Source organism: Podospora pseudocomata, chromosome 4 (assembly GCF_035222375.1).
Source record: "Podospora pseudocomata strain CBS 415.72m chromosome 4, whole genome shotgun sequence".
Taxonomy (NCBI): Eukaryota; Fungi; Ascomycota; class Sordariomycetes; order Sordariales; family Podosporaceae; genus Podospora; species Podospora pseudocomata.
Window position 1 is genome coordinate 942880 of NC_085888.1, and position 22394 is coordinate 965273.

Consider the following 22394-nt stretch of genomic DNA (forward strand, 5'->3'; position numbering starts at 1 on the left):
TGCTTGTGGGATAACGTCGTCCACAACAGATTACAATTTTGTCCTGAGATAAAGATTTTGAGCTCTAAACACCACATGATTCGTGTCAATGCATATTCCAAAGCAACATTCTGCATAACATACAGCAAACAGCCGCTCCCTCCATGTTTCTAAACAAACGAGGGAGTCAAGGCTTTTCAAAGAACCATATGTACAGTACAACCTCCACACACACGCAAACAAGGACAAGACACTCTTTTTATGGGAGATGGAAACCAAAACTCCCATCAACCTCCTCTTCTAATAAAGCCCCCAAGACTTTTCCCACCAACCCACCAACCCATAAACCCCACCCGAAACTCACTTCCGATACCACATCCTCGTAATCTTGGTATTCCGCATCTTCCTCTGCAGCTGAAAAATCCCATACATCAATGCCTCGCTCGTCGGCGGGCACCCCGGCACATACACATCCACCGGCACAACCCTATCACACCCTCTTACAACACTATAACTATAGTGATAATACCCGCCCCCATTCGCGCACGACCCCATCGAGATAACCCAGCGCGGTTCAGGCATCTGATCATACACCTGCCGCAACGCCGGTGCCATCTTGTTGGTCAGCGTACCAGCCACAATCATGACGTCCGACTGGCGAGGCGAGGCGCGGAAAATGATACCGAGCCTGTCTTGGTCGTAGCGCGGGGTGGAGAGGTGCATCATCTCGACGGCGCAGCAGGCCAGACCAAAGGTCATGGGCCAGAGAGACGACTGCCGGCCCCAGTTGGTGATGATGTCGAGGGTGGTGCTGTTGAGCACATAGTTAGCAACGGGGGTGGGGAAAGGGGAAAGGGAGGGGGGGGGGGGAATGACGTACAGCGCGTATTGGACAAAGCCCTTGGTGCCCTCCTGGCTGGGAAGGGGAACCTCCTTTCGTTCGTGGAGCTTCGACAGCCCGTATCCACCGTGAGGCTGGACAGCGCCGGCGTCCTTGCGGGCCGACGACGAGATGGCCGCCGCGGCGCGATGGGGGACGAGCTGGGTCATGGTAGGGCGTGCTGTCCAAGAGTAGCAACAATGATTAGCCTTGTGTTCCTTATCCCCCGTCCCTCTCCCAGCAACCACATTTCCCCTTCTGCCCAAAACATCCAGCTCAGCTTACCTCGTAGCGCCAGCGAGGCGCCTGTCCTCGCGGAGGCAAGCATCTTGTCCGTGGTATAGGTTGTGGTAGGTGGTCTGGAATTCGTCGTCGGCGTTCCAAGCCTCAATTGCCGGGCCCCGAGCAGGCAAGTCGCACGAGGTAGCGGAGTGGTTGTTGAGTGGAGAGGTTCCGAATCGGCGAGCAACTTGGGGAGATTGGGAAAAAGAACCCCACGAACGAACTCGATCTCTATCAAAGGCTGGGAAAGCGGCGGTTCGACGTTGATATCCCCGAGCGCTTTTCGCCTTCTCTCTTTCGCCCGCCCGCCGTGCAGGGGCCAGGTTCTAAGCACAAACTGGCGGGTTTTGATTGGTGGGGTCGCCTGAATGTGGGGTACAAAATGACCCGCCTTTCGCAACGCTCGGCATTTTCCGACCTGTTTTGACGCTATGGCCAGCTTTGAGCTCTGATGGCGGTTCTAATTGGTGACGACATCACTTGATGTTGAACCTCCCATACGTTCCGATGAATCTCATCAAGAGTTACTTTGTGTACAGACACCAATTCTATGAACAGAGGGAATTTGGCGGACTTTTGACATGATTATCTCCATCAGCAAGGAGGATCTCTACCCACAAGACCAAGTAAAGACATCTATGCATTGCTGACATGGAAATGCAAACCAATGGGAGGTCGACCTCCAATCCAACATCTCAAGCCTCGACGATAAATACAACAGATGCTAACAATGAAACCCAAACAACACGCGCACCTCATTATTAATGTCGGCCCATCACAACTTGAAGGCACCGCTGGTATGAGGTCCCTTGTGCTCCACAATCTTCTTCCCATCCAACCCAACAACCTCACCCTTTCTATTGATCACCTTGACACCGCCCTTCTTGAGATCGTTCATTGTCTCCCGTTGGGCCTCGGCTTTCTTGTTGACAGGCTTGTTGGCATCAAGGCCACCGGCCTTGCGGATGCGCTCCTTCTCACGTCTACGTCTCCTGGCCTTCTCCTCGCGGCTCATTTCCTGCTTGGCCACTGGCAAGCCGCTCTTGGCCACAACCTCGCCCTTCTCAGCCGAATCCTTGCCTGGCGCGTAGACCTCCTGGGGCGCAATCATGCTCTCGCCGCCGGCAACACCCTGGGCAGTGGTGGGTTGAGCATCCTCCATGGCCACCGTAGCGACATCGGCCACGACGGTAAGAGTGGGAGCCACAGGCTTGGGCTTGTAGTGCCAGCTGCTGAGAGCGTCAAGCCGGGCGCTGACGTCCTTCCACATCTGCTTGATCTCCTCCTCGTCCTTCCGCGTCTTGTCGTCAGCCGCGCTGACGTAGACGTCAGGGTTGGACTCCTTAATGTGCTGCTCCTCGTATATCTCGGCCAAACTTTGCTTGCCCTTGGTGTCCTCGATATCCACCAGGCCGCGGCGGGCCGAGTTCGGGTTGCCAAAGTCATCGGGACGGCGGCGAAGAACTTCGTCGAATTCGTTTGCGAGAATGCGTCGCTTGATGAGTTCCTCGATAGACTCGGAGACGTCCTCCGTCATGACTGGTACCGGCTTACCGGCATGCTCAAAGTCAAGATCCTCCTCGAGTAGCGAGTTAATGGGACGAGCCTGCGCAGTGGCCTCACCGGATAAGGTCCAAGCCCGCTTGGCCACCAATTCAGATTCGAGTTTGCGAATTTCATCCGCAATCTTGGCCCGTCTGCGCTCGTGGGCGGAGCGACGGGATTTGGGATTTCCGGCCGAGGCATCAGACAGAGCGTCTTCCTCGGCGGAAAACTCGGATAGATCATCAAAGAGATCACGCTTGACATCGTTCTCGGCTCTTTCCATATCCTCCTCGGTCGGCTGGAACGGCTTCTTGGGCATGTATGGTTTTCTCTGATTGCCCGTCTTCTTCTTTGCTGGTGGCGCGAAGAAGTCCTTGTAGTAGATATCGTTGGCGGTAAGGTCCATGTCCATATCGTCAGCACCGGCAGGCTGGTCATCATCACCCTCGTCATCCTCGCTGTCGCTGAACTTGGCCAAATCTGCGAGCTCCTTCTTGCTCAATGCTGGTCCCTCGTCGTCCTCGTCATCATCCATATCCATGTCATCCATGTCCGTGTCCGAATCCTCATCCTTGGCTCCCTTCTTGCCAAATTTGTTGACTGCGAACGGGTCTCCGTGCCAATCGACAGCCTCCTCGTCGCTGGCGTAATCTGTATTTGGATCTGCGCGAGCATCCTGATCCTCGAACCATTGGGTTTGCTTGTTGAACTCGTCTATTGAGAAGAAGCCGTCGTTGAGTCCGTTGGGGTCTTCAACGAAGTCGGCGGCTTCAGCTTCAGAGTCTTCTTCATCCCCATCATCTTCTCCGTCCTCTTCCACCTCGGCCCCTTCCTCTTCTTCACCCATCTCCTCGTCCTCCTCATCTTCGTCATCGTCTTCATCTTCGTCGTCATCCTCGGCTTCCAAATCGAACATGCTCTCGCCTTCTTCGCCGATACTGGATGTCTCCTCGTCAGAGTCCTCAGTATCGGCCTCACTGCCCTCGTCAACATCGGAAGATGCGCTCGCGTCATCCTCATCGTCCGATCCAACTTCAAACCCATCCTTGCCGAAATCCAGAGCCTTGGTCCCAGCGCCTTCTTGCTCGATTTCGTTGTTCTCCTCGAGTTCTTCCAGGACCGATGTCGACTCCTGAAGCGCGCTGCTGATGATCTTCTTTGCCTGCTGCCATACTTGATCTGTTTCGAAGCCGTCGATGTGCAGTTTTCTGATTTTTAGAATGGCGCTCTGACCGTAGCTGCCGTCTCTCTTGCGCTTCTTGCCAGCCTCGCGGAGCCTCTGCTGCTGTTGATCGCTGACCGGGCCAGCCAGAGAGTCGAGCGTCTCTTTTGCCAATTGCAGCGAGCCGTTTGGGAGCAGAGGTGGGGGCTGCAGGAAAACATGGCGGTTTGCCGGGGCAGTCGAGTCGAGGAAGAGCGCGATGGCCGAGCTGGGCCCGAGGGCGGCTACACCGTTTTGCGACATGACGGGAAGATTGGTGAGGGTGTGGGAGGTGGAGGTGAGGTCCGAGTTGCTGCCTGTCGACCCTGCCATGCTTTTTGGTTCTGGCGAATTGTGGTTGTGGCGTCGCGATGCCCAAAAGTCAAAATGCTGTTGCAAGGCAAATTTTGGCCGCTTCTTTGCTTCCAAAAAATCTCGGACGGCCTTTGAGCCCCACCACAAAGCTGGGCAGATGCAGCCAATCATGAGCTTGCCTTTGATACGGTAAGGCTTATCGCAAGGCCCCCATTCAAGAGCCTTGCAGCAGCACCTTGAGAGCTTCTCCAAATTCACAGAAGATCATTTGAGCACACTTACAATGACATGGATGTCTTATTCTTAGGTCTTCATTCTCGCCAATTGAATTTGTCTACCTCTCAACCATTTATGGCACAGTTATTCCATGATACGCACACCAACAACAGCAGCGACGGGACGTTTGCCCGATGGCTTCGCCCGCATTTTTTATCTCTAGCATCAATTCGACTTGAGTAGAAATACCAATCTGAAGTTGACCACCTTGTACTCGAAACCACACCACCTTCGCTGCATGGGCTGACTCAAACAGCACCTAGTATACGGGCCGCGATGATCTTCTCCTCCAATGGTTATCTTGCCGACGGGAGGCTTCACAGGTCATTACTCCGGATCGCCCACAGCATGAAGTGCGCAGTGACTATCAATGACTCTACTGAACGAAAGCTAAGATTACTGGCCAGCTCCCCATCGACACCTTCCAATTCGAAATTCGGGATGGCGTTTGTGCAGCCGGAATCGCAGAAAAAGTGAAGATCGCAAAACTCTCTCAATCGTGGCTGGTTACAGCACATCAAGAACCCCGCAAAGACGACCGGTATAGCCTTGAGCAACTTTGATCACGCATTACGAAGACCAGCAAGCCGAGCCGACAGCAACGACGCGGAAGTAAGAGACTTCTTCCGGGCTGCGCGATGTGCGCCGGTCCCCTGTTTCGCTTCGCTTCAGACACAAGCCGTGAAGTATACGTAGAGATATCTGATGCCGTTAGGCCTATAAGAGGCGGACACGCGTATTCCGAAGCTATGTGACGCTGAAAAGCTTCTTTCAATCTTCATCAGATGGCCACAAGACAGTCAGGCATGCTGTGCTCCTCAAAGCTGGACTTCCACCAATCGATGCCTCGAATGGAGGAACCGTCCCTCATCTTCAACGGCGCTGACCCTGGCCTCAGATCCCTGGTCCAGGCCCTCTTGGGGGTCCAAGCAGGGGGAAGCACCAGCCACTGACGCTGCGCAAGATTGTTTCGGTCTTGAAACACCCTTGGTCACTTGTCTCTCATCTTTCGGTACTCTATCTGTCCATGTACACCAGGACGAAGCAGCAACCCTCTCTCGACTCGTCTGCGTAACCGGCCGATAACGAAAGTCCAAGATGAACTTTTGGGACAAAACAGATGGGCAGACTCGACCATCTCTCTGCAGGGGACAGGAAATGTCCCGAATGAAATGCAAGGCCCAAGATAGCGTCGTCGCTTTGGTCGCTTGAACGGGTCAAAAATTTCTTTCCAAAATATTCTCAAGTCTGAAGAGGCCGGCGGAAGCTGCCGCCTTCTACGGCGGGGGCCAGTAAGATGGACGAATTCCCCCACGTGGAGGCACTATCCGTCTCAGAGGTCAAAACTTTTGGACCAAGAACATGAATGCTACTCTCCCGACGGTACTGCAGATGCAGAGGAAACGACATGCCTATCCGCCGAATCACGGTTGCTGTAGAAAGTTCTCGCACGCGTGAGGTAGGAGGTTTGTCCTCAAGATATTATCCCAGAGGGCGTGTCAAGTGGCAACACGACTTCTTGTCACGCAATGCGAGTCAGTATTTCACCAAAGCTCTCTCTTGGCTTTAGACCGTTTTACGTAGCACCAAGACAACGGCAAGCCACGACGGGCATATTATCATACAATCCTAACTTGGCACTCAAAGCTATGAAGCCGTTCCCGTCCCGCCTCTTCCTCTGCTGTCCATCGTCGAAGGGGACCGATGGCCGGAGGGAAGACCGGCAGCTACGGAGCTTGATCAGTCAGTTCTGTACTCTGTGCAGACAATGGGTAGATCTGATCTTGAGATCTCAATTCCCAAGCGAAGGGTGGAAAAAAGAAGGACAAGCCTTTCTGCGATGCTTCCTAGCGCCCTACCTGTACGGAATAGGTAACTGTGATCGTGTGTTAAGTATGTACACAGACTCGGTTGGACGGGTTCACGGACACACAACCGAGGAGAGTTGGTCGCGATAAGCTTTTTGCCAGGGACTCCTTGTGGTTTCGGTGCATCTGCAAGCGGAGGGACGCACTCGACGCACTCTGCAGTATGTGCTACCATGTGCCATGTCCCTGCCCAGACGAACCCAGCCCCAATTTGTGGCCGTAGGGGTCCACTAAACGGCATGGTACCCCACCAGCGTCGCAGTAGGTACGGGTACCTGTAGACTCTTCCAAGCTTACAAGGTTGAACAAAGTACTGATGACACCTGCCGAGCCCGAGGGAACTGGCAGGCTCTTGTTCTTCGCCTCCCTCCGGTTCCAGCACAAGCGTTGGTTCCAGGTTTATCACTTGCTCAGAAACCCAAATTCTTGCCCAGAGAGGTCTCTTTCAGCATCCCCAATTCCCTCTGTTTCTTCTCTTCGACACTAATTGCTTCGAGTCGAGTCAAATCGACCGCTGCGGCTGAAACAATTCCAGAATCATCGGTAGCTTACCCGGTACCAAAACAATCGAGAGCGCTGCCCTGCCGACTGTACCCGCCCTTGCATAGGATTCGTCAATTTGTCGTCATCGCCCACTGAACCACCGCTTCCCCAAGCATCTTTTGTGAAACTGGCATATAGGTATTATCGGGGCATTTGTTTTCTTGCAAGACATCTGGAATCCCCTACAAGTCAAGAGAGGAATGAAATACGGGGAGCAGTTTGAACAGGAGTCTGTTCCGCAATGGAGCCTTTGTAAGTTTGCAAACCCGCCACAACCGCCGCCTCTCGAAACCACATCTTCTAACCTGCGCCGACATGGCAGATAACATTGACTACAACTCTCTAAAACACCACATCAAAACGCACACGACAAAGGACCAAGCGACGGCCATAGCGATCCCGGGACACCAAGACACCGCCCTCAGCAAGTTCGAGGAAAGCTTCTACGGCGAGCTGTGTCGCCAACATGACCGAGTCGACCTCTTCGTCTCCAGCAAGGCTGACGAGATCTCGCGGCGCCTCCAGCACTCGTCCAATCAGATTCACCGCCTAATAGTACACTGCGCAACATCAGGCCGGAGCACCATCTCGATCAAACGACAGCGGCGGTTTGTCAGGTACGAGCAGGAACTCCTCCAGTGCGGCGACGACATCCGCTCCCTGCGGCGCTTTGTCGACGCGCAGATCGTGGCGTTCCGCAAGATACTCAAAAAGTACAGAAAATGGACCGGGTCGTCGACGCTGGGGACACGCTTCAGGGACAACGTCTTGTCGCACCCCAAAAGCTTCACGCGGTGCGACTTTTCGCACTTGCAGGCCAGGTATGACGACTTGCTGGTCACGCTTCGGGCAGCATCGCCTGCCTACATGAGCGGGATTGGCTCCCCGACCCCCGAGCCGACGGTCGACCCGCGCGATCGGCAGAGCTCCCCGAGCGAGGCGACGGTTGTGAGCGGGTCACAGGTGGTGTACTGGAATGAGTACGACTGCGGAAGCGAGGCGGGGGACAACGGCAGGAGGGATGAGGATTATGCTATTTATATTGACCCGAACGAGGACATGAGCTTCCCCGGCATGAAGGCTCTTGGGAATCTTTTCTCCAACCCGGTCAAGAAGTTGAACTCAGCCTGGATGTCGATTCGATCGGTGCGGTCGAGGGAGTCTCCCTTGAGCGATGATATCGAGCGCGGACCACTCTTGCCGACTGACTCGACCGTTTCGACGTACGGTTCGACTCGTGCGAAGCCATTCTCTACCGAGCCGAGCTACTTTACGATACCGCCTGGCAGTAGGGGTGGCCAGTCCGACACTGATGTGGAGGAGGATGCCAACTACTCCAACCGCCACAGTCGGAGGGGGTCGTATGGGTATGCTTCCTCGGAAGATCAGTTTCCTACCGGCTATCGTCCTCACTATGCTGCTCTGCCGAGCATCAATGACCAGCGCATTGAGCAGTACAGGGAAAACATGTTTTTCTGGATCACGTGGGGCTGCTACGCTGTTGCGTATGTCTTGATGGGGATTGCGACTGTGCTCATCACGGCGGGGCGTAACAAGAAGCGGCTTGAGGTGGACGCGGGTGTGACGCTGGGCATCATGACTTCTCTGGGGCTGGCATGTGCGGCGATTTGTATGACGGTGGCCAGGCAGGAAAGGATGGGATGGGTTGGGCTGGTGGCGACGTGGATTGCGTTTGCGGGGATATGTGCGGCCAACGGGGTGTTGCTTGTGCTTGTGGTTGGGAATGCTCCTCTATGATCAAAGTCTGAGGGAAGGGGTGATAGCCTGATGATCTTGAGACGAGAGATCTCTTTTTTTTTCCCCTCTTTTTCTTCTCTTTGGTATTGGGTCATTTTGTATATAACTGTACGGGTTGCGCATTACATCGGATGGGGTCTCCTGGGTGAGGGAGGCTGTTTTCCGCCATGGGAGCAAAGGTTGCATGATACCAGGTTGGTTTTTTCTTATTTTCTTTTTGAGTATACAAAGGCGGCATACATTTGGTGGGGAAGGGGGGCGCTTTGAAGGGTAAAGCAAAGCGGGATATTGTTGAGATGGTTAGCTGTACCTTTTGTGTATGTAATAGTAACAACAGCAGCGGTTTTGTCATTCACTCTCATATAAGACGAAGACTTGTTGTGTGAGCAAGCAATCCAACCCCCACTTCACGAACGAAACCGATTGAATTTCCCCTCATCCACTTAAACGGTCCCTCACTTAAACCCCGCGCTTCACATTCCACCAACAATCCAACAAACATTTCAGAGCTTTTCAACACCCTGGTTATTGAATGACCTCACCTCTCTCTCTTACCTCCATACTAACTAACTAACCCCTGACTTTTTTTTGTTTCTGTTTCCACAATGAGCGACGAAGACCGCCCCAGCAGCAGCAGCAGCAAAAGGGCGTCCCTCCTCAGGCTCAAGTCCAAGGTGAAGGAAGTGAAACAAGTCGTCATGTCCTCCCAGCTACCGCAGACGCACTACAAGAAGGAGGTGACGCGGCCGACTCGGCTGACGGGGCTGTTTCCTAATACAACCAACCCGATTGTGTTCTCTGCGCCGATGCTAGGGACGGCGAACGGGAGGTTGGCGGCCGAGGTGAGCAAGGCGGGGGGGTTTGGTATGTTTCCCCCTTCTCTCTCTCTGTCAATGTGAAAAGGGGGTGCTGCTGCTGATGATGATGATGGTGGTGATGATGATAGGGTTCATCCCCGCGGGATATAACTTCAACCCCGAATCCGGACCGGATCATCTAGGGCAGTTGGGGGAGGAGCTGAAAATCGCGAGGAAGGTGCTGGATTTGGAGCAGGCGACGCTGACGGCTGTCCCGGTGGGGGTGGGGTTCATTCTTTGTCATGAGAGTGCGAGGACGCATTTCATCGAGAGGGCTATTCCCGTTTTGCAGGAGTATTCCCCCCAGGCGGTGTGGCTTTTTGCTCCGAGGGTGGAGGATGTGGAGGGGGGGGTGGTGAGGGGGATTATTGACGTGTTGCATGATAATGGGTTTGTGGTTTTTTACCAGGTCGGGACGGTAAAGGCGGTGAAAGAGGCAGTTAGGGATGGGGCGGATGTGGTTGTTGCTCAGGGGACGGATGCGGGGGGGCATCAGTTTGCTAGGGGGGCGGGGACGATAAGTTTTTTGAGGGAGGTGGTGGAGGTTGTTAAGGGGGAGAAGGAGAGGACGGGGAGGGAGGTGGAGGTTGTGGGGGCGGGGGGGGTTGTGGATGGGAGGGGGGTGGTGGCTGCGTTGGCTTTGGGTGAGTACCCAGTTGGGATTGAGAGAGAAGGGGACGGGGGCTGACTAGAGGGTTATACAGGGGCTGATGCGGTTGTTATGGGGACGAGGGTGAGTTTTGAGCTTCGGGGTGTGACATGGAATGAGGCTGACAAGGAGACAGTTCATTCTCGCTGAGGAGGCGACGACGCCAAAGTTTAAGCAGGAGCTGATTGCAAAGACAACGGACGGGGCCTCGTCAACTTTCAAGTAAGAATAGCAGTTGTGGAAATCTTTTGGGGGTCAGGGCTGACATGACGACAGACATACGGTCATGGACGACATTCAGGGCACCACCATCTGGCCAAAGATCTATGACGGCCGAGCCATTGTTGGGGGTTCGGTTGAGGACCATCTTAACGGGGTGCCAGTGGAGGACAACATCCGGCTATTCAAGGAAGCTGCAGAGAAGGGCGAGACGGACAGGACGATTACTTGGGCGTAAGTACGCACGGCAGTTTTAGAAACGGAATATATTGCTAACAGTCATCAGTGGAAGCGGCGTGGGATTGGTCAGCAAGATCCAGCCGGCCGGTGAGATTGTCAAGGAAGTGCGCGAAGAAGCGCTTCAACGCATCAAGGAATTGCAAACATTGTTTTAAACGCCTATTTTCGTGTATAACCATAGATCATCAACGCATTTCTAAACCAACGCCGCTCGCTCGTCTGTTTATGTACATTTCATTCGTCACACATCATCTTACAAATCCTCCTTCGCGCCAGTCTGCTTCTCTACCGCCGGCTCACCCTCGCCATCTCTGGAGTAGACCTTCTTTCCCGCAACCCAGGTCTCCCTCACCTTCAAGAACCTGATTTCTTCCTCCCCTACCTTCAAAACATCCTCGTCCATCACCACCCAATCGGCGAATCCCCCCTCCCTGATCACACCGGCCTTCTTCTCCCAAAACGCCGCGTGGGCAGGGCCCCTGGTAAACCCGTCAAATGCCTGCCGCACGCTCAACCCTTCCTGCTCTTTATACCACCCACCTTCCCACCCTGGCGGCCCAATGCCTGTATGTGGACTCTTCCTCGTAACTGCAGCATATACTCCCTCAAAGGGATTCGGCGGCTCCACGGGGAAGTCACTCCCCAGCACCGGCGGCCCAACATCCCACATGGACCTCATCCTGTACGCCTCCTTCGCGATCCTTTCCTTACCCAGCCGTTCCTCCGCATAGGCCATATCAGAAGTAGCGTGGGTAGGCTGGATGCTGGGTATGATTCCCAGCTCTCTCATCCGGGCTTGATCGTCTGGGTGAATGATTTGTGCGTGCTCGATGCGGAAACGGCAGCTGATCTGCTGGCACATCTTGGGTGGGATGCCGTAAGGGCAGACCTCGAGGTCGTCGAGGGCCGTGGCTAAGGAGTCAATGGCGTGGAGGTTGGCCAGGTCACCGATGGCGTGGATGTTGACTTGATACTTGGCCTTTGCCCAGGAGAGGGCGAGGGAGTGGAGGGTGCTGGCATTGACGAGGAGAGAGCCAGAGGTAGAAGGACGGTCCGAGTAAGGGTCGATCATGGCGCTGCCCCAGGAACCGAGGGCACCATCTGTTTTCTGTCAGCAATCCTAAAAAAAAACAAAAAAAACAACAGAGACATACCAGCAAAAAGCTTCACACTCCCCACCCTCAACCACCCCCCTTCCAAATCCACCTTCCTTGCCACCTCTGGACAGAAAGTATTTCTCTCCGGGCACTCAACCATGGCATACACCCTCACCGTCCACTCCTCTTTGTCCTTCACCATCTCCTCATAGAGATCAATATCCCTCGGCAGCACACCCGCATCATGCATCCCCACCAGTCCAACTTTGTTCAACTCCCTCATCGCACTGCCCACGAACTTCTTTTTCTGGGCGGCGTTTGGTTTGGGCCACAAACCAGTAACAATATCCATAGCATTATCACAAAACACGCCCATCCCCGGCTCCCTCACAATCTCCCCCCCTGGAACCCCCCCAGGCAATTTGTCTATATCAATCAAATCCAGAACCGCCTGCGAAACCCAAGTACAGTGCACATCCACCCGATCCAGCATAAAGAACTTATCCCTCAACTCCTCATCATCACTCAGCCAGTCCTATCCCTTTCTCGTCAGCGCCCCCCCCCCTCCCTTTTTCTTATGTGTAAAAGTGTAACTCACAGCAGTAGGCATCCCCTCCCTCAACAACCCCTGATCCCACCCCACCCCCCTAACCCAATTCCCCCTTGATCCAACCCCGCCCTCCCCCTTTCGTGACTCTAAATACTTTTTTATTCTCGCTTTCACCTCCTCCTTCGACCTGGCCCCAAACAAATCCACCCCGTGCAAAAACTCGCCATATTGTAACAAATGTCCGTGTCCGTCCCACAATCCGGGGAGTACATACCCTTTCCTCTTGTTCTCTTCTCCTTTGCTGGAAAAAACACGGGTTATGAGGCCAGTGGAGGGGTCAACACCGAGGCAGTTCCCTTGCTCCTCCTCTGTCCTGTCAGGGGCAAAGGAGGTGGTGATGGGGTGGTCGTAGCAGTGGATTATCTCCTCCTCTTCCGTAGCGGTTACCCAGGCGAGAAAGGTTGTGAGAGAAGAGGTGTATTTATCCCGAGTGTAAACAACGTCAACAGGGAGCTGGTAGACCACCATCTCAGCCAACTGCACCGGTCCATGACGGTACAGCAGGGCGGACAACAGCCCCGCCAAAGCGAGGGTTGCCAGCCCCAGCAGGAGACGGAGGGGTGATAAGGCCATGAATCGCTTCTCTCTTGTCCCAGGTATCCTAATTCAAGGTAGACGTCACAAGCGGAAGGGGTGGTTTGAGAAATTATACAGGAATTTTTTTTATAAAAAAAAAAAAAAAAGTCAACGTCAGGTCGAAATCAAGCTGCACCTCCAGGAAGTCTCGTCTCCACCACCAAACCCTCGGCCCGCCTGCAGACACCGACTGATCGGCGACGGGCCGATGCTCGTCGGGCTCTGCCTGCCGCCCTTTGCATTTGAAGACATTAATTATACCCCCAGATGAGCAGTGAACTCGATACATGAAGAGAGCATTTTAACACTGACTCATATTCAATAAAATGCATGCTAAACAGCTAGCTAGCCAAAGTTTACAGATAACCCCCTCTCGCTCTCTTCCCCGCTGGTCAACAAGTAACCTAGCCGTTTACAGCTTATTCATCCCCCCAAACTTGATGATTGATCCTCCCTCATCCACCAACACCCATGCGTGTTTCTATACTTACAATTTTCCCCCTCCATCACCCCCCCCCCCACCTTCTTCCACCACACAACACAAACATCACCCGGTGAAGAGCTTTGAAAATGAATGATGCCTCCCCTCCCCCCCTTAACCTTAACCCAACCAATGTAGTATGGAAAAAGACACAAGAAAAAAAGAACAATCCACTTCAGCACGTTCATTATGCTTGACCTCTCTCTCTCTCTCTCTCTTTCACACACACACACACACACACAGCCCGAAGGATACCTTCCCTTACCCTACTACCCGCTCGCCCTTCCCTAAACAACATATTGACCACCGAAAAAACAACATCAAACACCCTCAGCCCTCCCTTCTCCAAAACACCGCAAAACAAAATTACTCCTGTCCGAAACCCATCGTCTCCTCCACCGCAATCGTCAACTTGTTCTGCAACATCGCCAGATCCTTGTACGGCGGAAGATCCAAACGGTTGAAGCTATTCCCCCAAAGTCAGTAACCAACTCCAAATATTCCAGAAACAAAAACATACCAAGTATGCGCCTTTGGCAAATTCGTAATCTCCCCCGCCTTCTCAATAGTGAACCTTCTCGGCCCATCACTCCCCTGCAGATCCTTGAACCCGTTCACCGGAATCCTCGACGTGCCCGTCGTGAACTGCAGCAGCCTGCTCTTCTGCTCCCCGTCCCAGCTCCTCACTGTCTGCCAAAAGAACTGAATCACCTCGTCGCTCTCGGTGTATCCCCTGTAATCGGTGTGCTTCTTCCAGTCGTCCACGTCAATCTCGGCAATACCGCCAATCAGCAGCTCCAGCTCCCTCTCGTCAAAGACATTGATCAGATCATGAGGAATAAGCTCCTGGAACCCCTCCTTGAACGCCTGGAACTGCTCCGCAATTCTCTTTTCGATCCTCCACTTGACCATCAGGTCGACATACTCCTTCTTGTTCTCTTCCGTCACGTCAATGTTGCGCCCGTTGGGCTTGAGGTCCTCGACAGCAATCACGCCGAAGCGCTCGTCTTCAGTAGAGAAAGTCATCTCCAGCCCGGCATCCGTGATGTCGTTGTCCAGAATCCACTGCAGCGACCGGTGGAAGTCAGCGTCGACACCCTCCATGTCAGCCAGCACCACTGCCTTGCCAAGCACCATCTTGTACAGCGCTCCGATGAAGAAGGCGTCGAGGAATCTGCGGTGGAAAATGGCAAGACCGACAACACGGCCAATAAACTTGAAATAGTTCAGGTGCTCGGGATTGATGCCCGAGTGCGGGTTGATCTGCAGCGTATAGTTGTCGTGCGCAGAGTACTCGAACAAGCAATAGAACGGGTTGAACATCTCGTGCGACAAGAGAAAGAAGAACTCTCTCGACAGACCACCATAATCCAGACCGTCTTCGCCGTCGAATTTGATCATCAGTCTCTTCTTCAGGTCCGTGGCTGACTGGCGACTAATCTCGGCGAACGAGTCCTCAAAGATGTGCGAGCGTCTAACCTTGATGTGGCATTGCCCGGAGAGGATTCGCATGGCGGGCTGAGACCGGAAGTAAATCAGCTTCCTCCTGAAATCACGCTTGTACTGCGGCACGTTCTGGTCGAGCGACGACGGCAACCTTGGGTCATCCCAGGTGGTTGTCTTGGTGTTGTGGTCCACAAAGTAGACGCGAGCTGTGTTAGTCAGGCGCATCTCCCATCCGCTGGGCAAGGGGCCAAGCTGTGACACTGGCTGCTGCTGGATTCTTCCGTTGTCGTTATTGCCGCCATACATCCTTATGTACTGCTGGCGTCGCGGGTCGACCCACGTCGTTGTGCGTGTGTTGTGGTCGACAAAGTAAGCTCTACCTTCAGGTGTCCACCTCTGCTCCCAGCCAGGTGGAAGCTCGCCGCTACCGGCCGTTGTGGCCCCGGTGTTCATCATGGTGGTGGCATTGGCTTGCGAGGCGGCTGCTTGCTGCGCCTGCTGTTGTTGAAGTGTTGGCGAGTTGGCACCAGTTCGATCTTCGGGGAGCGTGCGGTTCTGGTGTCTCTGTCTTTCCACTTGGGTATTCGCCTCGGCCACCCGGTTCTCGGCAGCTCCCGTCGCCCCTGTCGGTCTGTTCCAGCTCGTCGTTCGCGTATTGTGATCAACATAGTAGGTTCTCCCCAGGTTGTCCTCGCGACGTTCCCAGCCTGCTGGCAGACGGCCTTGCGAGTCTTCAAAGGGGCTCAGCGTGCTATTTGTTTGTCGGGCTTGGGCGACGGCACCGTTCGTGACAGGACCATTCGAAGCAGGAGTGGCAGCTGAAGGGTTCGACGCAAGGCTTGCGGGACGATGGGGGATAGCTAGTTGCCCAGCCGCGCTGGAGCCGCCGTTGGGGCGTGACATGGCTGAAGATGGTCGTTCTGAAGAAGCTTCCCCGTTGGAAAGATTAGGGGTTGCAGGATTGAGGAGCGATGGTCTGCTGGACGACGGAGCCGATGGTAAAAGAGCTTGTTGCTGCTGAGCACGAGCGGGAGCTGTCATGTTAGTAGACAGGTTTATAATAAGCTTGCCGTGCACCACAAGGTTGTCTGTGGACTTCTTAAGGTCCCGCGTGAGCATCTGGTCTATGATTGGGATAAGTCAGCTGAAAGGGATGCCCAGGCGCGGGAAAGGGGCTGGCTCCGTACCATCAGATTCGGGACTGAGCTCGATAACATCCCCAACGCGAATATTAATCACCCCTAGGAAGCCCTGATCCTTCTTCTTGAATTTTTTCTGGTCGAACACTTGCACGGCGAGGATGCTGTCCTCGTTCACCTTGCTGCGTCGAGTCAGTACGACATCAGGGGAAAACTGCCCCTCCATGGGCACCTAGGGAGGCCGCCACTTACAAATCAAAGCTTTCATTCCAATATGGGTTCAGTGTCCGCTTGGAAACCTGTGTTGTCTTGGTTTGCTCGCCATTGATGGTTGCTACCGCAAAGGGATCGGGGAATCCTGAAGGCCAGCAAGTCAGCATTCCTGTTCGAGAACCACAACATCCAACAGCCGTAACCCAGCACTCCGGGACCACATACGGAAGACATCCCGCTTGTATAAGCCATCGGCCGCAATAACTTGGAACACGAAGTTAGTACTGTTGATACTGGTGCAAAGGGCTCGGGTTGGGCTCGAGTTTACTTGTAACACGAAGGTTGTTTCCTTGGCTGTCGCAAGGGGTCAGTCAGCTCAGTATTTCCTCGTCAGAAGACAGGAGTTGGGACTCACGCCGAAGGCCCTGCTTGACTGCCACTCATGATTGCAGACAGTGCAAGTCAATCTCGCACGTGTGGCGTTGGTGTTTCTGTGCCCTTTTCGTCTGGACTTCTCCTGTCGTCCTTCGTCCGAGTGGGCGGTCCGCTGTTGGCGGAGATGTGTGGCTGGCTGTCGGTCGAGCAAGGGGAGGTTCGCAACGAGAAAGGCGGGATGAGATGCCGAGATGCGGGCGGCCAAAGCGCTCGGTGATGGAGGGATCTCGATTCGATGACTGACACTCAGCCGGGCGACGCGAATGAAGGCTTGATGAGGTGCTAGACTGCGTGTTGTAGATGCATGCGCAGCATTAAACGATGGGGAGCGCAGCTGGGCCGTCGAGGGATTGTGAGAGTGGTGAGTATGGTATGGTGAGGCTGTGCTTGTTGCTCTTCTGTCCCGGGCCCCCCCCCCGCTTTGGGAACCTCTGTCGCTCGAGCCTGAGGCGGCGGGCGGCTAGTTTGTTACTGGTTGGAAGCGAGGCCGTGACGCAGTTAAGCCAGGTACCCTGTGTAAAGGCTAGGTGGTTCGAGTACCCCGTAGAGGGAGAGCTTTGTTCTGCTGGAATCTTGGAAAACGAAAAGACAAGATAAGACAAGCCAAGACAAGAAAAGAGCAAGACAGCTTCAGTCCAGAGCAGCCAGAGCAGCCAGAGCAGCCAGAGCAGCCAGAGCGGTCAAGCATACGGTGGTCATCAGAGAGAGCATGTGAGGTGTAGGGTGCGGTCATTGTGTCCCAAGCAGCTTTGCCCAGCGTTGCCTCCAGTACCTTCCTAGCACAGAAAAGGATCCATCCGTCCTTAGTGGCTTCTGGAGGGGGATCGCGCAACTACTTTCTCGCACAGTGTGTTCCTCCTGCAGCGAAACAGTTACCCCTGAGTGACAGCCAGGTGGTGAGCCTTTCTCTTCGTATCTTCCACGTGAGGCTTGCACGGCTTGTTCTTGCGCAAGCTTCGGGTCAGGCCGGCAATTCGTTGTAGAATCTACTAATTGTTGTGGCGCTGGAAACACCGTCAAGGAACTGTCTTTGGATTTCGAGACTCGGTACACCGTGTTGGAATCAGATATGCACCGTGTAAGGATTGGTGAAACATGTCCCGAACCGTCAGAAAAGTTGCCCCTCGGATTATTTGTGAATCAACCTTTACGAGTATAAGAGCTCCCAGCCGGAATTTTTGCGAGAAATAACAAGGCATTCCTTTGAGTCTGCCTGTAATCTCCGCGTATAGGCCTCACACATCCCAGACGGTTGCTTTTCATTCCGAAATAGGGGCGCCTTATCTTGTCGAATCTACCACAATATCCAGACTCACTCACCATCAGGCCATCTAGTACATACATAGAAATAAATAAACGCATGGTAGGGAAGCTAGGCTTCTGTTTCTATATTCGACATGCCGTTACTCCGCTAGTGCTCCCAAGATGGATGCCACACAGAAATCCACGCAACCAAGGGGCAAAGTGCGGCGGTTGGCAACCGGACAGAAGATGCCAACCACCAGGGTCCATCAACTTTGTATTTGATGAGTAATTGTACCCTTTTCTTTTTACCTATCCCCCCGACTCCTAAACCGAAGCAAAGAATAATAGCAATTACCACCATGTCCCGTCTCTTGATATACAACTTTGGACAATAAGGGTGTCGATTCGACTGTCCCTTCCAATGTTGCCCTAAGGGTTGACATTCCATTCACCTCGAGCCAGAGGAGACTCTAGAAACCTCCCTCTCAGTGTTCGTAATGGCTTACCTCTCGAACCAGAATAACAACAATCCAATGGCCTCCGTGAACGCCAAAAACCCCTGGCTCCGGACAGGCGACAGACCTCTCCTTGACATTAATGCCACCCCGGGTACCGCTGAAATCTTCCACCCCTTGACGTTTAGTAAGGGGCGATTCCTCCTCTGCCCCGGCCGCGGTAACCGCCGCGATAACCCCCGCCATAGAAACCACCACCACTGCCTCGACCAAACCCTCCACCACCCCTACCAAACCCTCCAAACCCTCCACGACCACCACCACGATACCCACCCCTGCCGCGTCCTCGAGACATGCCGGGCAAGTTCGTACGTTTTGGCTCAACCTTAATATTCCGTCCCTTGAAAAGGCTGTCATTCAACACCAACGCCTGAGCCACCATGTTGGGTTCCGAAAACTCGACATACGCGTAGCTGTCCCAAAACAGAATGTCAGTTCTCTCTCTCTCTCTCTCGTGTGCCTCTCAATCCCACCCAGACAGCAAAAAGTAAAACTCACCCCTTTGGTTGCCCGGTAAACTTGTCCAACAAAATCGTCACCCTGTTGATGCTCCCACAATCCCCAAAGTGGCTCTGCAGCTCCTCGGGCGAGGTGGAGTAATCCACATTGCCCACAAACACGCTCCGGTTGTCGATATCTTCCTTGTCGTCCTGCAGCCCCTGTCTTTCCTGATCCATCGACGCTTGCATCTCCCTAAGCTTGGCCGCCTCGGCTTCCATCTCGGCAACGCGCCTCTTCATGGCAGAGATCTCCTCCTGTTTGTTTCGTTTTGGAGCCCGGTCAGTCTTTTTGGTTCTTCTATTTTTTGGTTTTTTTGCTTTAAAGTTGATCAAGGCGCCGTACCTCATCATTCCCATCTTCGCCCTCGCCGTGAACTCTGTTTTCTTCTCCCTGGTGGGGCTTGTCTTCTGGCTTGGGGGAGCTCATTTTGGCTTTTCGGCTTTGAGTTGTGGAGAGCAGGAGTTGCGAAATTTGATCGGGTGGGGAGGGGTTTCGAGGTTGTGAAGTTCTGTTGGGATGGCGGAAAGGACCTGAAATCGTGGCGGTTAGCATGAGACCTCGTGGTCGGGGTCATATGTAGATAGGCGTCACGGAGGCCCGGGGAGCTATTCCCAATGACGCGAACACGCGCGGCAGCCACACGAAAACGCCAAGGGATGTTGTATCAGATAACTCTGCCACCCAGCTGTTGAGGCGGAGAGACAGGCTTACCGGGATGTAAAGTGTAATTCTTCTGGTAAAATTTTGTCGTCGGGATAGGTCCTGCTTGTGTTTAAAACAGGAAAGAGAGGTGTAGCAAAGTCGCGATCAGAAGTCGTCGCCCTGGCCAGTTTGGGTCCGCAAGGCTGGGATCTCGTTGTAACTTGTAGCCGATCGGCGAATTGTCGGACTGGGGTCTGGGTTTGCGATTTCTCCTGGGTTAGGGTTGTGGTAACCATCAATGTTCTTGCTAGTTTGATATGTGAAACATTTCCCCATGCAACAGCCTTCGTTGAAACAGAGTACGGTTCAATCTTCTTTATCGGCTTTGTTCGCCGGGGAACGGCGCCTTAGGTCAAACGACCTCATAAACGTTCACTTATCCCCAATTTTTCTGTCATTATGGGTTGTTTGCAGTCTGCGGCCGCAATAGCTTATCACCATGGGGGGAAAGCAGGCAAACAAATGTGTACAGAAAGACCTGATGTCTATACAACAAGCTACCTAGCTACCATACTCGTATGTAAGATGTTCTCTTATTATAACCTGATCCACTCATCTCGCAGTCAATATTCCCTTACTCTTCTCCTTCTCATCACAAAGCCCTCTCCGCCCACTCGTCTCTCATATCATAGGCACTAACATCACTCCTCGTCTCATTCCTCCCGCTCACCGTCCTCCCATCAAAGAAAATCATCCTCCCATAAAACCTAATCCCCCCTTCCACCAACCCATCCCCCCAAAACTTGATATAGCTCCCGTCACCCTCCTCATCATACCTACCCCCTTGCTCGTCCTCCCCCCTCCACCTGAGATAATGCCTCTCGTTCGAGGACTGATACGGCCGCTGCTCCAACCTCCAAATCCCCTCCACCGGACCCAGTACGAACGATCCCCTGAGGGCATTCCCATCCATAGTGACTGTCATTCTTGATTCACCCCTCTCGTCATAGTTAGGGTCTTCAGGTTGGAGTTCATAATTTCCGTTGAGGAGGCCGAGAGGCGGGAAGGATGCACTGCCCGGTGGGGTTGGAGTACTGGCTGTAGTTATCATAGATTGGTGAAACAGGATAGGGAGTGGGAGGGTCGTCGTTGGGGTTGGAGCTGCTGTAGGAGTTCCAAGTGGAAGGGGTGCTGCTGCTGTGCTTGGAGGGGCTGCTGGTTGATTTGTATGGCCGCCAAGGGGGCAGCTCCAGTTGCTATGGCGGGCAGTTTGGATCTGTCGGGAGGATGGAGGAGCGGGGGTTGACGAGGCGGGTGGTGGGCGGGATGAGCTGCTCGCGATGTGGGAGTCGCCTCTGCCTCGGGAGCAGCGGGCGGTTTGCTTTGTGCGTTGTATGGTGGGCTCAGGGGGGTGGTGGTGATGGCCTTGAGGAGACAGCGTGGGAGTCAGCTCTGCTTGCGGAGGTGCCCCCTCGACGGGCGGTCTGCTTCTTTGCGGGAGCTGGCTCGGCGGCAGGTGGCTTGGGGGCAGCCTTGGGTTTGGGAGTAGCGATTGTCCTCGCCTTCTTGGTAGCAGTTGCGCTACTCGGACCAGCGTGGGCGTTGTCATCGTTGGCCTTACGCTTGGTACCCCCCTTGGTAGTGGTGGTGGTCTGGTTCTTCAAAGCTTGCTTGGCTTCGCGGTCGCGCGTCGTCCACTCCTTCTTCAAGTCGGCCTCCAACTTGAGGACGGTTTTCGGCACAGTCAACTTTCCACCATTGAGAGCTTCATACAGCCCCATCTTGGCTGTGCCCTTGTTCTTGGATGGTGGCAGGCCATAATGTATCAGCTGAGCTTCACACCCGAGAGCAGGGCGGTCCTTTCAGCTGCCAGGTGTCCCATCAAACTGCGACTTGGTTTCTGGGACCGTGGCCTGACGATGAAGATTGTGGCCGGAAGCTTCCACAAAGAATTCACCGTGTGCATATGACCAGTGGTCGCTGGTGACAGGTGGGACGACGGCAGCCATTTTTGTAGATCGGTGCCGTCGTGGGTTGTGGGATCTGTCGGTCTCCGGAGGTTGAGTACACTTGGATGCTGCGATGATGTATAGCCCGATTATTGACGACGATAGAGATGCAAGGCGGGTTTGAAGGTGAGTTCGAAATGGTGTTCGTCGGATTGGTGACTTTTCTTTGTGGCTTTTGTGGACAAACGTCTTGATGGACGTAAGAAGTCGCCGGTGTCGATGAAATTCAAGCGCGTTAAGTTCTTTTAGCAAAGAGAGACACGTCAAGCTCGATGAGAAGTTGCTCCCTCCCTCCCCACCGGGGTTTAAGTGGTTTATCTAGTCGCGCTACCTACGACTTCGTAGCCAGGGATCTGGTCCCTTCCAAAATTTGATCTTGGCCGTCGTTCTTACATCAAGAATCACAGATCTAGTTGCAGGCCGAATCCGCTTTCGAATCTCAAGACTGAACAATTACTCTACTGACGGTATCTGTTTACTTGAATGTGAGCCCCTTTCCTGGTGTGCCGGTCTCCTCATAAACTAAGTTCAGTATACTACACCTCTGCCAGCGAAATATATATTAGTGCGAGACTTGCCTGCGACGAACCCCTGTACAGAACCTCTGAAAGGGATACGGGTTGAAGGTAACTTCTGACAATTGGTTCGGTGCAGCTAAACAGTGCACAACAAGATGTCTCAATGTAAACACAAGATACCGTGAATACAAGTGTGAATTGCATACTGCAGAACTGTCTATCTACACCAGCCAATTCCTCCGTATATATAGACCTCGTGGTCTCCTGGATCATTAACCCTTGGCAATGATCCTGTCCTGGATCATTAACTCTTGGCAATAATCCTGTCCTGGATCATGAACCCTTGGCAATGATC

At 53.7% G+C, this 22394-nt stretch overlaps 9 protein-coding genes across 9 annotated transcripts; 2 read left to right on the forward strand and 7 right to left on the reverse strand.

Annotated features, from left to right (window-relative positions):
• Window positions 1–24: 24 nt before the first annotated feature.
• On the reverse strand, window positions 25–1187 carry PaNUO19.3 (PSST subunit of the respiratory complex I; the record flags this gene model as incomplete). The annotated part of the gene is made up of 4 exons (XM_062889701.1): window positions 25–64; window positions 124–790; window positions 860–1040; window positions 1145–1187. The coding sequence occupies 3 exons, from the start codon at window positions 1185–1187 to the stop codon at window positions 340–342; spliced, it is 675 nt and encodes a 224-aa protein (XP_062743264.1). The 3' UTR covers window positions 25–64; window positions 124–339.
• A 729-nt stretch (window positions 1188–1916) lies between these two features.
• MPP10 (U3 snoRNP protein) lies at window positions 1917–4220 on the reverse strand (the record flags this gene model as incomplete). Its single annotated transcript, XM_062889702.1, has 1 exon — window positions 1917–4220. One exon carries the CDS (start codon window positions 4218–4220, stop codon window positions 1917–1919), a length of 2304 nt encoding a protein of 767 aa, XP_062743265.1.
• Window positions 4221–6706: 2486 nt separating this feature from the next.
• QC762_402570 (uncharacterized protein) lies at window positions 6707–8647 on the forward strand (the record flags this gene model as incomplete). Its single annotated transcript, XM_062889703.1, has 2 exons — window positions 6707–7141; window positions 7212–8647. The coding sequence occupies exons 1-2, from the start codon at window positions 7090–7092 to the stop codon at window positions 8645–8647; spliced, it is 1488 nt and encodes a 495-aa protein (XP_062743266.1). The 5' UTR covers window positions 6707–7089.
• Window positions 8648–9252: 605 nt separating this feature from the next.
• QC762_402575 (uncharacterized protein) lies at window positions 9253–10800 on the forward strand (the record flags this gene model as incomplete). Its single annotated transcript, XM_062889704.1, has 6 exons — window positions 9253–9511; window positions 9594–10148; window positions 10209–10237; window positions 10290–10375; window positions 10430–10606; window positions 10659–10800. 6 exons carry the CDS (start codon window positions 9253–9255, stop codon window positions 10765–10767), a joined length of 1215 nt encoding a protein of 404 aa, XP_062743267.1. The 3' UTR covers window positions 10768–10800.
• On the reverse strand, window positions 10760–13008 carry QC762_402580 (uncharacterized protein). The gene is made up of 3 exons (XM_062889705.1): window positions 12308–13008; window positions 11767–12244; window positions 10760–11713 (listed from the first exon to the last, which is right to left on the reverse strand). Exons 1-3 carry the CDS (start codon window positions 12890–12892, stop codon window positions 10866–10868), a joined length of 1911 nt encoding a protein of 636 aa, XP_062743268.1. The 5' UTR covers window positions 12893–13008; the 3' UTR covers window positions 10760–10865.
• A 166-nt stretch (window positions 13009–13174) lies between these two features.
• Window positions 13175–17345, reverse strand: RSP5 (NEDD4 E3 ubiquitin-protein ligase). Its single transcript, XM_062889706.1, is given in 8 exon segments — window positions 13175–13842; window positions 13897–15946; window positions 16010–16143; window positions 16214–16319; window positions 16400–16438; window positions 16503–16528; window positions 16590–17272; window positions 17282–17345. Coding segments are annotated over 7 exon segments (2484 nt in total). The 5' UTR covers window positions 16619–17272; window positions 17282–17345; the 3' UTR covers window positions 13175–13742.
• Window positions 17346–18103: 758 nt separating this feature from the next.
• Window positions 18104–19704, reverse strand: QC762_402600 (uncharacterized protein). Its single transcript, XM_062889707.1, has 3 exons — window positions 19213–19704; window positions 18868–19124; window positions 18104–18782 (listed from the first exon to the last, which is right to left on the reverse strand). Exons 1-3 carry the CDS (start codon window positions 19420–19422, stop codon window positions 18494–18496), a joined length of 756 nt encoding a protein of 251 aa, XP_062743270.1. The 5' UTR covers window positions 19423–19704; the 3' UTR covers window positions 18104–18493.
• Window positions 19705–20164: 460 nt separating this feature from the next.
• Window positions 20165–20485, reverse strand: QC762_0064150 (uncharacterized protein; the record flags this gene model as incomplete). The annotated part of the gene is made up of 1 exon (XM_062883654.1): window positions 20165–20485. The coding sequence occupies one exon, from the start codon at window positions 20483–20485 to the stop codon at window positions 20165–20167; it is 321 nt and encodes a 106-aa protein (XP_062743271.1).
• Window positions 20486–20915: 430 nt separating this feature from the next.
• Window positions 20916–21293, reverse strand: QC762_0064160 (uncharacterized protein; the record flags this gene model as incomplete). The annotated part of the gene is made up of 1 exon (XM_062883655.1): window positions 20916–21293. One exon carries the CDS (start codon window positions 21291–21293, stop codon window positions 20916–20918), a length of 378 nt encoding a protein of 125 aa, XP_062743272.1.
• Window positions 21294–22394: the final 1101 nt, after the last annotated feature.